The sequence below is a fragment of the Hemicordylus capensis genome, chromosome 2 (genome assembly GCF_027244095.1).
Source record: "Hemicordylus capensis ecotype Gifberg chromosome 2, rHemCap1.1.pri, whole genome shotgun sequence".
NCBI lineage: Eukaryota > Metazoa > Chordata > Lepidosauria > Squamata > Cordylidae > Hemicordylus > Hemicordylus capensis.
In genome coordinates this window covers 86,290,273-86,306,939 of record NC_069658.1, presented here as the reverse complement: position 1 = coordinate 86,306,939, position 16,667 = coordinate 86,290,273, and the positions used below count along the sequence as shown (strand labels likewise).

The 16,667-nt window shown below is 41.6% G+C and overlaps 1 protein-coding gene across 2 annotated transcripts in view; it reads left to right on the top strand.

Moving 5' to 3' along the window:
• The first annotated feature begins 1,071 nt into the window (after nt 1–1,071).
• The window catches only part of FBN2 (fibrillin 2), a 272,503-nt gene continuing 256,907 nt past the window's right edge, over nt 1,072–16,667 (top strand). For both annotated transcript variants that reach the window (XR_008317396.1, XM_053301249.1), the window contains exons 1-4: nt 1,072–2,053; nt 4,500–4,582; nt 10,300–10,398; nt 14,692–14,787. Coding sequence is in view for 1 of the 2 variants with exons in the window: in XM_053301249.1 (XP_053157224.1) it covers nt 1,812–2,053; nt 4,500–4,582; nt 10,300–10,398; nt 14,692–14,787 (520 nt within the window). In the remaining variant the exon portion in view is untranslated. The remainder of the gene's footprint in view (nt 2,054–4,499; nt 4,583–10,299; nt 10,399–14,691; nt 14,788–16,667) is intronic.

The following is a 16,667-nucleotide window of genomic DNA, read 5'->3' as shown; positions in this document are numbered from 1 at the left end:
AGGAGAGCTTGTTGGTTTGAAATCCACAACAACATTCTTGCCTGGCAAAAGACTAGACTGCTTTTTGATGTTCCTTGCAATAGCAGTTTCCAGTTATTAATTTTCTGTCAGTTCTTCTGTCTGCTGCTCTAATTTGCTGGAATAGTAAAACATCCATTGTCTTGTGTTGGAGAAACTGGAACTTCACATTGCTCTCCTGAAATTGAAGTCAGGCAAAAAGATGGAGGCTGGCCAATTACATGCCTGCAATCACTGCTGTTTCCTTAACAATTCCCAGGATGGCCTATAGGACTTCTGCCAGTAAAGACTGGGCGTCACTGAAGTCCCGGATAAGGGCATTTCTGGAGCAGCGCACAGAATCCTCGCTTCCTTGACTGCAGCTGCCAGTTTCACTGATCAAAGCTTACTGAAATAAGTACTCTCATTGACATCAGTGGCTATGGATTGGATTCAAGCTCCATATGGTTCATTTTACAAGGGGCGTTGTCTGACTCTTGTGCCTGTCAGGTTTCTGGAGAATTGTTAAGATATCCCCTGGTGCATGCCAGGCAGACACCGCCAGCTATCTCAACGTATCTCTGTAGCCTGAATGTCACATCCTTTCCTTCAGCCTAGGAAAGGGTGATGAAAGTTTCTGAAGAGCAGCCCGTTCCGAACACAATAACCCTGCTGGCCTCCCCCCCCCTTTCTTTTTTTAACCTTAAGTTCCAAGCTACCGTCAGTGGGTAACAGAATAACCGGGGAACACTGACGGAGAAAAGCTTCCTCTTAATTCTAATTGCTTTGGGGGTTGCCGTCATGGGGCAAAGGTTTGGTAGACGACGAAGGTTTGAAAAACGGGAGATGTCGTGACTGATGGAGGACCGGCTGCTGACTGATTGGCGCCCAACTTTTCCTCCATCGCCGTTAGACACAGCACTCCCTTCTCGGCCTCAGCCCCTCCTCCTCCTCCCACCCCCACCCCACCCCACTCATTTCTAAGAATACTCCTCTAAAGCGAGTCTCTTCCAGCCAGCCTCCCCCCTTATAAATGCCGCGGTCGGTCCCTCCTCTCCTTTCTTCCCTCTTCCACCGCCCCTTGGCGCCCCCTTTACGCAGCTTCTTCTTCGCTCTCCTCTAGTGGGCTTCGCTCCCGCGTGTTTGGCGCGGCTGCTACTCCCCACGGACAAGCAGGCCGCCGCTCTCCCTCCCTCCCTCTTCCCCCTCCCCTCCCCTCATTCTTCTCGCCGCGCACCGGTTAGCCGCCTTTCCTTCCTTGAGCTGCTGTAGCAGCAGCATAAACGGAGAGTTATTACCTTGCCGTCCCCACGCTCAGGGTGGAAAGCTGCCGCTTGGCTGAACTTACTGGGGTTTGGTCGCCTCAGTCAAAACCCCCTTTTGGGGGGGGTGGGGGGCGTCTTTCTTTTTTCGAGGGAGACTTTTCTGCCCTCGAGCAATTTTGTCTCACTCAGGATTTGTCACAACCATCCTTTTAGGGTTTTTGTTTGTTTGCGGAAAGTCCGGGGATTCTCACTTCTTTCCTCGACAGTTTTCTTTGAAAGCGGCGCGCCTTCCAGTTGCTTGGGAGGGAGAGAAGGGGGAAGGGAGGAGGATGCAGCAGCGCGGAGCGAGAGCAGCAGCCGCCCCCTTGGTCTCCACGACCCCGCAGTGAGTCTCGCTGAGCTGGGGAAGCCGCCGCCGCCGCCGCAGCAGCATAAGTAACGTCTGCCTCGCTTGGAAAAGAAGCGGAGGAGAGAAGGAAAGGGAGCTCCCGAAGGAGCAAGACGGAGCTTGGGGCTCTTGGCGGCACCTCAGGAGTCCTGCTGGCAAAGATGGGGAGACGGCGGAGGTTCTGCCTGCAGCCTTATTTCCTCTGGCTGGGCTGTGTGGCGCTCTGGGCGCAGGGAGCCACTGGGCAGTCAAAGCAACAGCAGGTCCGTCCCGCGGGTGGAGCAGACGGCAGCAGCAGCAGCAGCAGCAGCTACCCTGCCATGGAGAGCCTGGAAGGAGGCACAGCGCCTGCCGCCGCCACCAACCGAGTCCGCAGGAGAGGCCAGCAGGACATTCTCAGGGGGTAGGAAAGCAACACTTCCTCACGCCACACAGGTAGGCCTAACTCTCACCAACAGCAGAAGAGGATGAGGTATAACCTGCGTCTGGACTGGACCACTTGGGGACTTCACATGATGAACTGTCTCCCCCTAGAATATAAATAAACCCTGAATAGAGGTCTGTCAAGAGTGGTTTATCACCTAATCTTCTAGGATTTGTTCTTATCCTGAAGAACTATTTGGCCATGTGAACTCCCCACTCCCACCCACCCCCAGTCTGAAGTGGTCCAGTCCAATCACAGGTTTATCATCTCAACTGCTGTTTGTGAGACCTAGGCCTCACACACAGCAGCAGCATTGCAGTTGACCCACTGGTACAACCGTCTTCAGCCTGCCAACTCTTTTCAGACTAAAGTACATCTATGCAGCTCCACCACCACCCCGCCTCGCCCTTAGCCTCACAGAGCCACAGACACTTCGAGCTGTGCCAGGCAGAATTCTCAAGGATTCCTTTATTCTGCTTCCACAAAACCTGCAGCCACCTCCTCCTAAACAGCCCCTTAGCCCCAAGCACTTCTGTGCAATAACCAAAACCTCCAGTGCAATCCACAGTCATCTCTGGCTAACCACCCAGTGTATATGTTCCTGCCCATTCCAGAAAAATTCTTCTGACTCTCAAAAGATCTGAGGACACTGCTTCCATTAACTGACTTCCAGTTCCCCACTCCATCCCACACTTTTGTGCATTCTTCCTTCACCCTAGACTGTTGAAGGAAATTTCACCATCCTCCTCCCAACTTCACCTTCTTCAAGCACTTCTCTGTAACCCACAGGTAAATTCACCCTACAATCACCCCCAGCAGCCAATCCGTGCCATTCACAACTTCCTAGTGTTTGAGGTGAATACTCCTAAACACCATTTTATTGTGTTTCCATAAAACCTGCAGCCATCTCCTGATAATTATTCCACCAAAGCTTTACAACCATGACATTCTATGCAGCCCACAATGCTATCTTGACATGAAGGCCCAATCAGGTTCCAGCAAATTTTCTTTCAGCTTGATCTCTCTGCCTTTAGTTGATGACTGAACTCTTCCAGCTTTCACTCACAAGCAGGTTCACCTGGTACGGGCAATGCTATATAGCCCACCAAAATGCCCCCAAGGAAACCTATTGCTTGGGCTAGGGCATAGCCACTTTCCTTAAAGTTCCCCTTAATGTTTCTGTCCTTCACTGAAACTGGCTCTTAATGAGCTCTCTTTTAGTGCTTCACAACATCAAGCACTTCCATACAACTGGCAACCCTTTACCCAGCAATGGTGGCCCTCTATTACTAGCATATTATAAAGCTACAGTTTTGAAGGTGAAATTGGTTCTCTTTTTGAATGTGTTTATTACTCCATAAGAATCCAAAGAACAAACAACATGACTCCACTGTGTCCCTTATTTTTTGAAATTTTGATGAAGAAATAACCATCTGCTATCAGTCTCTTATTTGATACCAGCAACCTCTGATGTACTGCTAGTTGTCTAGTGGGAAACTAGTTCTATACATTTTTTCCTTCACTCTGCCTCTACCAGTCTGATGAATAATCATTTCCAACAGCCACCTCTTTATGCAACTTGTTTCCTCAATCAATCCTGTAAGAGCCACCACATTTCTATGTATCCCCCCCCAATCCTTCAGTTTAAATACTTGCAATGTCTCCATTTACACTTGCATTGTGCTGTGCGCCCCCCACCCCCGTTATTTTCTTCTTCTTTTTATTCCTATTGATTGGTTTGATTTAAGTATGAATTTTACATTTTGGTCCATGCTGAAAAGTTTTCATGCATGTCTTGAGATACTGGTGTAAAAACATCTGGATTTTGCAAAATAAGCTTGTGTACATATGACACTAATAGTAATACCAAATGTGGCAAATATTGCTTCAACTTCATGATCAAGTTTTAAGGGTCTTTGGTATAGCACTGCTGAAGGGTGCTTTCAGTTAAAATCTGCTGAAGATGCTTTTTCAGATTGGATGAGAGGCTTAAAAATGTCAGGTTATAAAATGTGTGATCAATCCTTTCCACTTTAAAAAATTTATAATCTGCCACTTGTAAATCATTATTTCACATAAAGTGGAATTCTTTCCTTTAAGATGGAAATTGCTTTTGTGAAGCAGTTATATTAGGCATGAATTTAGTCCATTGTTCTTTCTGCAGTTTTCAGAATTTTTTAAAAATGGAAACCTTACTAACTGCTTATTGCCTAGTTTCCCCCCATCTTTTCTTGCCGAAAAGGAGGGTTCTGAACTCCTAGAGGGAGGGATTTGGTGAAATACTTGTTTTATTGAGAAATGGGAGGGCTATGTGAAATAATGTGTGTTGTTTCTGTGGCCAGCAAAATTGCTGTTCTGCATAGCTAAAATCTGAATTGATGTTTCCATTGACCTATGTTTTTGTGTAAACGCTTGCATTTGACAGGCCAAATGTGTGTGGCTCCAGATTCCATTCCTACTGTTGTCCTGGATGGAAAACTCTCCCTGGGGGAAATCAATGTATTGTTCGTAAGTGTTTGACTTTAGATTTTATAACCTTTAGTAGATAATTTGCCCAAAAGATTTCTTTGATTGTTAATGCCTCACTATATTATAAAAAGGAAATAAAAATTAATCCAATATGGTTAAGTTTAAGCTTCCATTTTATAATTAAGAAATAGAAATGGTCTCACAGTTCATTTTACAGAAATATATAATAAAAGCTATTGACCAAAAACTCCACGTTAGAACCTGACAAATCAAGTTATGAACACTAAAAAAAGAGAAACAGCCAAATATGGGCATCTTTTATAGGTAAATTATAGACTATTACCTGTATAGAATACTACCTGAAGGTTTTATTTTTGTTTGAGCTTGTGTTTTAATAGAATTAGGTTAGATGGATTTGATTTGCTAAAATGTATTTTAATAGCTCCATAATTATTTATTAGGCCAGGCTCAATATTGTGTTTGTAGATCTGACTACTGATATTACAGACCCAGCCCCCATATCTCTTGCATTGGACAGAATAGGTTTTACATTAGGAGGCATGGTTTTTCAGGCAGACTTTAATTGTACAAATTAAGTGTGGTTTGTGGCCTGAGACTGTGAGGCCACATGCACACATAGGTGGCAGGAGAGGAGGCAAGTGTTTCCTAAAATGGCAACTTGCCCCTCCATTCTTCCCCAGTGCTGAATAATAAAATGGGAATGGGAATAAGTCTGAAATCCCAAGCATGCTTATTTGCAAGTTAACTCTGTCAACATCAGTTGGATTTATGTCAGAAAAATATTTTTAGGATGGAAGTGTTAATATAATATACACTAATGTTGTGACCTAATTCTCAGCCCATTGCCAGTGTGGTAGTCACTAGCTGCTATAAAACTCCCTCTCAGTCCATACAGTGTAGAGTCAGGACCAAGGACCAATAGTTTCTTCCACTGGAGTCAAAAGGCTGTTAATCAAGTCCTAGATACCTTTCTTTGGTGCAACCCTACCCCCTCTTGTAAGCCAGTTAGGATATGAAAGTTCATTTCAGTGTCAAATGTACGAGAACTCTTGATTACCATTATTAGGCAGAGATTTTAGCTACAATACTAGGGAAGAGCACAAATCAATTTTTAAAATTCCATTCAAGGTCGAATCAAATCAGCCAGATTCTATTTGAAATCAAATCTGCAAACTCAAATCTGATCAGATTCGATTTGAGTTGGATTATATTTTATTCAGATTCATACCAGTTCAACCTACTTTTAAAGGTCCAGGGGGCTTCAAATTGGGATGGTGGATAAGTCTCCATGGGTGCCACCTACCCCCCAAATTTCAAGGTGGTGGGCCACTTGGTTGATTTTTTAATGATTTTAAAACATTTTTTACTGATATTGTATATTTTCACCATAGGGAATAATGGGGATTTGAAGCAGCTCTATCCCTAAGTCTAACATGGACCCCCAGCTTTATTTATTTATTTTAAACTAATCTCGATCCCTTGTAGAAGTAGAGTTATGGAGCAAACTGTGCAGTCACTGTTTTTGAAGTTTTTAGATTATTTAGTGTCTAATAACTTTTACTCATAATGAATCCCTATGAGGATTCATCATTTATTATTATTATTATTATTATTATTATTATTATTATTATTATTATTATTTCTTGTTTACACAGTCAGACAGGTGTTATTGACTGGTTTGTTTTATCCAGACATCGAGTCCTTCCCAAGGACCTGGGATGGCTGAATTTTATTGTCAATTGTTATAGATATCGTCGCAGAATATAGGCTGTTCCCAGTAAAGCTGCTTTTTGTAATTGGCTGATGGTGATTTCTGTGGCCCCTATGGTGTTGAGGTGCTCTTCAAGGTCTTTTGGAACTGCACCCAGGGCGCCAATTACCACTGGGATTATTTTGGTCTTTTTCTGCCACAGCCTTCTTCTTCTTCTTCTTCTTCTTCTTCTTCTTCTTCTTCTTCTTCTTCTTCTTCTTCTTCTTCTTCTTCTTCTTCTTCTTCCATTTCTAAAGCACCCCACCCAAAGGCTCTGGGCAGTGCACAATTTAAAAACAACAACATAAAAACAAACACCATTTAAAACACAAGGCTTAAAATAATGTAAAAACCATTTTAAAATACTTCTGAACCACTTAAAACCAATTAAAATACTTTTTAAAAAACCCCAATTCATTACAATTATTGATTACACACCTTCATTTCTTTTGTTTATTTTGACTGTCATTGGACAGTGCCAACTCTCTACTGCCTTGTGCCAACTATCCCTACCCACACACATACACACCCTCAAGGCAGTGGGGTACTGAGTTTATTTTTTAGGATTTTTTTCAAGTGTTTAGACTCTTTAGTGTCTAAAAACCTTTCCTCATAATGAATCCCTATGAGGATTATTACACACCAAAGAGTCTAAACCAGGGTTTCTTAACCTTGGGCCCCCAGATGTTGTTGGACTACAACTCGCATCATCCTTGGCCACAAAGGCCATGTCTGGGGATGATGGGGCACTGTAGTCTAACAACATCTGGGGACCAAGGTTAAGAAACCCTGGTCTAAACACTTCAAAAAATCCCAAAATATAAACTGAGTACCCCACTGGCTTGTGGCTTGGAGGGTAGTTGGCACATGGGATGCCACTCATCCCCCGTGCGCGCGCGCGCACACACACACACACACACACACACACACACACATATACACAAAAGCAGTGGGGTCAAAATGAGCAGAAGAAATGAAGGTGTGTAACGAAACCTCATAGGGCATTATGAGGAAAAGTTATTAGACACTAAAGAGTCTAAACACTTCAAAACTAGTGAACACACATTGTGCTTCATAATTGCACTTCTAGAAGGGCTAGAGCTTAGCTTTTCTTTTTTTAAAAATGAAAGCTGGGAAACGGGGGGAATTAATAGGTGAAACTCAAATCTCGAATCAATTCAATTCGAATCTCAAATCGATTCAAATAGAATCTAGTGAGATGAGATTTGAGCTCAAATTTGGCCAGGAGTGACTGTGCAGATTCGTTTGGAATTTGAATTACTCAAATCAACCAGATTTGTGTCGGATCTATTCAACCTTGAATCAATTTGCACATCCCTATACAATATGACTGCTGTTGTATTCGTTTATTAGCTGTTTTAGGAGTTGCTGTTAAAGCAACTCCTCAAAAAGGAAATATTAGAGGAATGGGTATCTATAAATTACACATACAATTAAATATATTCTTGCCTGCTGGTCTGTTTATTTTGTTTATTTCATTTAGGATCTGCTTTTCTTCCATGGTACACAATACACCATCCATAAATTTTATAGACAGTTCTCTCACCCAGGCACTGACCAACTCAGATTTGCTTAGCTTCAGCCTGGTTAAGATCCCATTGGCTTCAGACAGAAGGCAGTGCATTACAGGAGGCCTTTCACTTTTATGGGTTCTTCTCCTGTGGTTTCACCTATTCACCGACAACTTCCTTTAGTTATCTCTGGGGTAGTTTCATTCATTTGTACCTGGAAATCCCTTTAACTGCCCTCTAACTGAATTGGAGCAGCTCTTGGAACCTTTACTGAGGAAACCATTTAAAAAACCCTACTTAGCTTTCTTTTTAAAAAAGGAATTCCCACATCTGCTTTCAGAAATGTGGCTTTGCTGATCTGAATTACATTGATGTGTTTTCAAGCAATTAAAAAGACTGGAAACTATCGATTTTAGTTACAAAAAAGACTGCTGTTCTGGCTCATCACAACTGTTTGACTTTTCCCCCCATTTCGCTTATTTACCATGGCTCTCCTGCTAATCTTAATATTAACTGTGCCAGATATTACAGATGATGACCTTAGGTTTACCTCAAGATTTCATAGACAAACTGCCTGTGTAAGCAAAGGTTTCACAGATAACTGCATATCTTATGACACCACAAGCAGTACATAGCTTGCTAACAACAGTAAAAGGACAGTCCTGTGTATGACTTGAGTATTTATCATACTTTTTCAAGCCATGGAAGGCTGACCTTTATGTTTATTTTAACATGGGTCTCAGCTGGGGAATCTTTGTGCACACACTAAGTTTCATTTATACTACAGCCAAATCTTCAGAGTGTTTTCACACATGATGCTTAAATTGGCTTTGGTTTAAATTGGTATGTAACAGAAATGTAAAACCTTGCTACATTCACTTTATCTTCTTGTCTATCATGCACAAACAGCACAGGATACTCACGCACATTTATGCTTCATATGTTAAAACTCCCCTATAGTCTCTGCTAATGCAGTGAAAATAGTTAATATAAACCCTTTACAGACATTTTTTAGGGGTAAATAAACAATCTTTGGTGTGGGATAGAGTGATACTGCAGCAGCAGGTTCTATTCTAACCCAAGTTCATTAGACTATCTTGTAGAGAGCCTCATCTCTACAGGAACATTCTAATAAATTCAAGTATTGTTTATTGTTTATTATGTGGAAGCTAAAACAGATTGAAAACTTTAATCTGATTATCTTTTAAGTATGGTGTCTCAAGCCGTATCTCAAAAATGAACATTCAACAGAATCTTCTTCTTTTTATGGTTGCAGGCACTCATGTGATTTTGCAACAAGTGGGGTTTTTTATTTTTTGTTTTTGCTTTGTTATGCTTTGCTTTGCTGGTATTTCAAAACTTTGGCTAGGTTTTAAAACTAGTTCTCTGAATGTTTTGGTTAGGAAAAGTTACCAGTAATTATTGTTTTGATTAGAACACTACCAACTAAAAAGCCATAGTCTGGGTGTGCCAATTTTAACTGAATATGCAGATATACATAAAATATAATTTTTATGATGTTAAATTACTTTGATTTCCATGTTCACTTTATACCTGTTTAGACTTTTCACACATGTGCATGTTTTTGTGTGAATGACTGTACATGCATTCACTTTAAAAGTGAGCCTGGGTACAAACCACCGCAGATGCAGGATATGCATAGGAAGTGTACTGCTATGTGTTGAATATAACATGTGAATATATGTAAACAAGTACAAATCTGTATGTGCAAAGAGTGACTGACTCCCTGACTAATGGAGGAGTACGCAGCCAGAGGCTTCCCTAGTTCCTCAGTGGGTTCAGGGATAGAGGAAAACAATTTTTGCTATCTTTCCTGTCTCTGGAACCACTCTGTGCCATCCAAAAATATGTCCCTGAGGGCCACACAGTACTCAGGCCCATATTTTTAGAAGGCATAGAGCACTTCCAGAAATGAGGAAGATCAGTGAAAACTACTCTTACTTACATACTGAGGCAGTAGTTGCATTAAGAGCAGCCTACCGCTGCTAGGGTGCAACTCCCTCTGTGTCATAACTATGTTAGGTTGTCTCAGCCACTGTACATAGACTGCACGTAGATTGAACATAATGTGTAAACAAGGCTTTTGTTCTGTCTATATATAGTGTCTCTCTTCTATAGTGTACTGTACTATAGTGTGCTACTATATAACATGTGTAAGCATCTCTCTTCTCATAGAAATGGCATTTTTTATTTTTGTCATGTTCTAAAATTTTAGCACATGAGAATGGAGACTATGCAGTTGTGTTTTTAATAACAGTGAAGGAAATGGGACAAAATCCCCCCCAAGGCAGCACAGACAGCTTCAGAATATATGTGGCTGCCTAGATGCTTCAATACATTTAATACACTGAAGCCAAAACTGATTTTGGTAGCAAGCATATCTTTGAAATAAATGTTTAGAAGTGTTTTAATGCACTGTTTCCCCCCCTCAGCAATTTGTAGAAACAGTTGTGGTGATGGATTTTGTTCTCGCCCTAACATGTGCACTTGCTCCAGTGGACAGATAATGCCAACCTGTGGGACAAAATCAAGTAAGGCTTGAATATATATGTGAATTTTGTTGCTTTGTAATGAGTTTTTCTTTTTAATGTATAGAACTAAGCATTGTGTAACATTATAAAATGGGATTCTGTTTAGAAATATATAAGTAGTATGGACATGTTCCAGTCATCCCTTTCATCCTCTTTATCCCCTCCTGTATGTGATGTGCCTCTCCACACTCAGGAGGCAGCTTTTGGCTGCCATATTCAACCAACTCCAGCTAGAGCCTGTGTGTATGAAGAAACAGACTTCTACAAACATGTATCTTGCTTCAAGGGGAACTGCAGCACTGGCCTGACACTTGCTCATGCTCATGCTCATGCTCAAGGGTGTCAGCAAAAAAGTCGCTCTCCCACATCACTGGCCACTGATGATGGCAGCAGCAGCAAAAGAGAGGGTTGGAGAATGCTGTTCCCACCACTGCCAACTACCAAGGCAGCTTGGAGAATGCTCTCAGAATGCATCACTGCTGACTTTGTGGGAGACTACAAAGCGTATGGGAGACCTGCTCGCTCTCCGGGAGGTGATGGGTTCTGAAAGTGGTGCCTAGCTTTGAGAGGTGGCAGCTGGGTTATGTCTGCTCTGGACTGCCCAAGGCCATCAATTACCCAGGCAGGATGCAGGTGATGTGGGGGCGGCAGGGCTGCATTCTGCTTCTACCCCCCGCAAAAGCCCCTCAAAGATTATTGCCTCATTTTGCCTCATGGGAGAGCTGTGTTTGGGCAATCGTGTGTGTGGCACATATTATGTCCTAGTCTAACATAGTAGCTGGGGCTGTGTGTACATAGCACATTTAAAAAGCTGGATTCTCATTGATCAGATATTTGGGAGTGGGAACGGGCATACATTGATTGACATATTGCTCTGCTCTCTGTTTCTACACACACGCACACTCATTATCTGCTTAGGCAATTTTATAGGCTTTTAAAATTAATTTTTAAAGGTGTAACTGCACTAGGCACTCAAAAAAAAGAGGAAACAAACATGGCTCTAGAATTAAAGAAAGCACAATTCAGGGTAGCTCTTTGATTATATCCTCTGAAGTATGAATGGAAGGGATACCACCCATTCTCGCTTCGTATTTATGGTCTCAAGAAATATCTTGTGTGGAGCAGGGGCGGGGGTGGATGGGTAATAATGGCTTAGAGAGGGATATGAAAGGACAACAAATGTATTCCAAGAGACAGAAATGCATTCATGTATAACTTCCAAACTGGACTACTGTAGCATGTTCTTCATGGGGCTGTCTTTGAAGATTGTACCTGCAATTGGTTCAAAATGCTGCTGTCACAGGGTGGGGGAATGAATGAATGAATGAATGAACTAACGAATGAACAAATGAATGAAATGAAGTTTATACATGAAATTAATTGCAGTAAAAATGGTGAAGAGCTTTGATTCAAATGGAAGACAAAGGATTTTATAACAATGGAAGAAAGCTAAAGAGGGAAATTTAGTGATTTAAAAAGAGGATGAAATGGTTGAATGGATTAAAGGGAGCAAAATATCTTGGATACAACAGCCTACACTGAATAGGGGAAGGGTATAATTAGCTACATTTTCATCCTGCAGAATTCAGAGCATCAAGTATATTTTGCTTTTTGTCTGAGAAGCCGCAACTGAAACAGCACATGAGCCTTGGTGGAGCTGTGGAGCTGGATAGTGGATTTGTGAGGGACAAGTTTGGTCGTGGCTTGCTAGGGGGACGGGAGTAGAAAGATCTGCAGGAAGCTTTTCACACTGGGCTTTTGAATCCCTTTAACTCACATCTCTCTGAAATGGAGGGGTTGCATTCACATATGGGCCAGATTTCCCCCCAAATCCATGCGAGTTATCAGGGGGAGCAGTTCACACATAATTCAGTTTTCACTGTGCATTAGAGTGTAACCTGATTTATATCCAGGGTAAAAAATTCCACTATTTGTGTCGGGTTTGGGGGACAACTTTGAGTTCGCAGTAAAGCCTCTCCATAAACGTGCAGTAAAACCTGCTGTCCATAAAAGCCCCAGGTGAGAGAGGAGAGAATGAGGCTGGTATAAGCAAGAGGAGAGATTCTTCTGTGTTTTACTGATTGAAGTGAGGAGGGAAGTTGTATGCACTGGAATTTACAAGCCAAATCATTGGTTGCAGGCCTTTAATTTAAAATAACATGGTATTTAATCAATTTAAGAATACGGGAAAGTAGGGATGTGCACAAATCAATTTTTTTTAATTCAATTTGAGCCCAAATTAAATCACCCCTGATTATTTTGTGTCCAAATCTACCCTCCACCACACACACACACACACACACACACACACACACACACACACTCACCCCAGATTTGATTTGTATTTGCCTTGATTTGATTTGGATTCAGATCAATTATGACCACTTAACAAGGTCATAAGGGCACCAAATTTGGGAGGTAGGTAGGGCCCCATGGGTGCCACCTACCATCCAGATTTCAAGGCTGTGGGACATTTGGTTGATATTTAATGAATTAATTTAGTTTTTACTGATTTTGAACATTTCTGCCATAGGAAATAATGGGGATTTGACATTGCCATATCCTAACCCTAACACGGATCTCCAGCTTTCATTTTAAAAACACACAACAAAAAACCCTAAACTCTAGCCCTCGTAGAAGTGGAGTTATGGAGCAAAATTTGCAGTCATAATTTTTCAAGTGTTCAGATTCTTTTGGTGTATAATAACTTTTCCTCATAATGAATCTCTATGAGGACTCATTGCACACCTTCATTTCTTCTGTTCATTTTGATTGTCACTGGACAGTGCCAACTGTCAACTGCCATGTGCCAACTACACCTCACCCCCACATACACACATACCTGCAGGGCAGTGGGGTACTCATTTTAATTTTTAGGAATACTGAAATGTTTAGATGTTTTGGTGTCTAATTCCTCGTAATGAATCCCTATGAGGATTCATTATATGCCTTTGTTTCTTCTGTTCATTTTGACTATCACTGGCCAGTGCCAACTGTCAACTGCCATATGTCAACTACACCACACACACACACGCACGCACGCGCACACACACACACACTGGGGTACTCAGTTTATTTTTTAGGTATTTATGAAGTGTTTAGATTCTTTCGTGTCTTCATTACACACCTTCATTTCTTCTGTTCATTTGGACCCCACTGCTTTGTGGGAAATTAGTGGCATCCCATGTTCCAACTACCCCACAACCCACAAATTTTAGGAATTTTTGAGGTGTTTAGACTCTTTGGTGTGTAATGAATCCTCATAGGGATTCATTATGAGGAAAGGCTATTAGACACCCAAGAGCCTAAACACTTGAAAAAAAAAACCTAGAACATAAACTGAGTAGTACCCCACTGCCTTGTGGGTGGGAGGAGGGTGTAGTTGGCACATGGCAGTTGACAGTTGGCACTATCATGGGAGGAGAGCTGATCTTGTGGTAGTCAGCATGACTTGTCCTCTTAGCTAAGCAGGGTCCACCCTGGTTACTGCTGGTTAGAACTGCTCTGGGAAGAGAATCAGAAGGTTCCAAGTTCCCTCCCTGGCGTCTTCAAGATAGGGCTGAGAGAGATTCCTGCCTGCAACCTTGGAGAAGCCGCTGCCAGTCTGGAAGACAATACTGAGCTAGATAGACCAATGGTCTGACTCAGTATATGGCAGCTTCCTATGTTCCTATGTTCTACTGTCCAAAAGACAGTCATAATGAATAGAAGAAATGAAGGTGTGTAATGAATCCTCATAGGGATTCATTGCGGGAAAGTTATTATACACCAAAGAATCCAAACACTTGAAAAATAGTGACCACACATTTTGCTCCATAACTCCACTTCTACAAGGTCTAGAGCTTAGCTTTTTAAAAAAAGAAAGGAAAAAAAAAAGCTTGGAATCTGGGGAAATTAATGGGAGGGATCAGAATCTTGAATCAATTTGAATAAAATCCGGCATGATTCGATTTGGTTCTGAATCTAGCCAATGGACCACAGGGGTGATTTGTTTTGTCTCCAAATCACCTGATTCAGCTAGATTTGGGTACAAATCGATTTGTACCCAAATCAATTTGCACATCCCTATGGGAAAGTCTTTTAAGTTAATGAGGTGCTAAAATAGGTGGGTTTTTCAAAAGGATGATTGCTTGCCTGAACTTGTTTGTTTTAATAGCAGTGACAAATATCTGGATAATTTTGAAATAGATTATATTGATGTATAATTGCATGATTTCTTGATGCTTGTTCTTTTTAACCACATCTGCTATAGGCAATAATTACTAATCCATATGTTGTTGTGTTTTTCTGTAGTACAACAATGCAATATCAGATGCATGAATGGTGGTACATGTCTAGATGATCAATGCCAGTGCCAGAAGGGATATATTGGTACTTTCTGTGGACAACGTAAGTAGAACTATTTGATCCTTGCTTGTGTAGGCTAATTGCATTAATTTAAGTATTATCTGACTGGATCAGAATTCTGGGCATATTGGTCCAGAACTCTGTCATCAACAACAATGGTTTGTGAATTACCTCTGGAAGGGAATGATTGAGAGAGCTATTCTCTGTTGTTGTTACCAACCTGCAAGGTTCCATTTTTAGTTAATATGGTTCTTGGCAGATGTATCTTGCCAAATACGGTCTAATTCTTTTGAATATATTGTATGGTATGTATGTATCTGTGCGTGTGTGTAACAGGCAATTTCTTGAACCTTGCAGGTTGGTAACAACAACAGACCCACCCCCGCTAAACATTAGAACAGGTTTGTGCACATCCCTACTTGGGGGCTGAGACGCGTCACCCCAGCACTCCCATAATGCACCACACAAGTATGTGGTGCATTGTGGGGATTCACCCAGCACTGTTGGGAGGCTGCTGCTGTTTCAGCATTGTGTGAAGCCATGCAGCACTCACATGTTCATTTAGCCCGGGCTAAGGGGTGCTCGTGCCCTTAACCCTGGCTAACAGGTGGGGCTCTTCAGCAGGTTTGCTGTTGCGGGGCCACCAGGAGCTCTGTGGCTCCTGGTGGTTCTCACATGTAGGCAAAACCAGAGTTGACTTCCTAAGCCCAGGTTTGCCAGCTCTTGAGAACAGCTTCATTCTCTACCAACCTTTCAGAGGTTGTTATAAGGATGAAATGCAGCTCTTGGAGGAAACTGGGACACAAATGTCACTAATCATAATAACGCTGATATATTGAGGATACTGTATTGTATGACTAATATGTTGTCTGGACTGAGAATTCTGGGGTTTGTTTGTATTAGAATGGTGCTGGGCAATTGTGAGACGGATCAGTGTAAAAATATCAGTGAAATATCAGGTCTGCCTGTAAAAAAACACACTAGATTATAGCAAGGCTTTGCAATCTCTAGAATCAAGCACAATAAAAAAAGTATAGCTAATTATATTAGGATGCCATAGGCAGAATGTGAGTGCACAAGCTGAGTTTCCTTTCTTCATCATTCTTATGAATTATTAAAGTTGTATCAGGACTATATATATTGGCCATATATATAATTAATAATATTTGGAAATAGATAGATAGATAGATAGATAGAATACTTGGTATCTCCAGAAATACATGATCAGACTTGAATAAACTTTTTAACAGGGTTTAGTTTACTGGACTGCTACAAGCTGGTAAAGTCCAAATACATTTTGGTGTTATGCATATGCTGGAGATCCTTCACTTTCGAGCGTTCATCTCTTGTGGTTTTGCACATTGATGGGCAACTTCCCATGTACCAGTTTAGTTATTGCAGGGGTAGTTTCAGTCATTTAAGGGGTTTTCCACTTAAGAAACCCCTTTAACTACTCCCTAAGATTGGTATACCTGGAGCAGCCCATGTGCCAGCTGAGATGTGGAGCACAGGCTGCTCTAGAGGCTTTAAGTATCCAGCCCTGTGCACCAGCTGAGAAGTGACGAAAGATTGAACATGTAAACTATAATTCCCCTGGAGCAGCTAGTACAATGCTTCTCAAAAACCTCACCCTATTTGGGGGGTTAGTTTTATTGTTTGAATATCATGATTTTAATATTCACAGAACTTTCCTGGAACATTACGCACACAGTATTCAAGAGTCTCCTATAACTTGAAGCCTGCTTTCTCCATCCAATCACAGAACTCTAGTTGCTACATCTTACTTGCTGTCAAGTACACAAATGTCAAGTCCATAAACTTCTCAAGAGAATGTTGTTGGAAATGTCTAAGAGAAGCCTTGATAACTTGTCTAGCTGTATATTATAGTATATTCAATTAGCAGTCTTCGTGGGGGGTGGAAT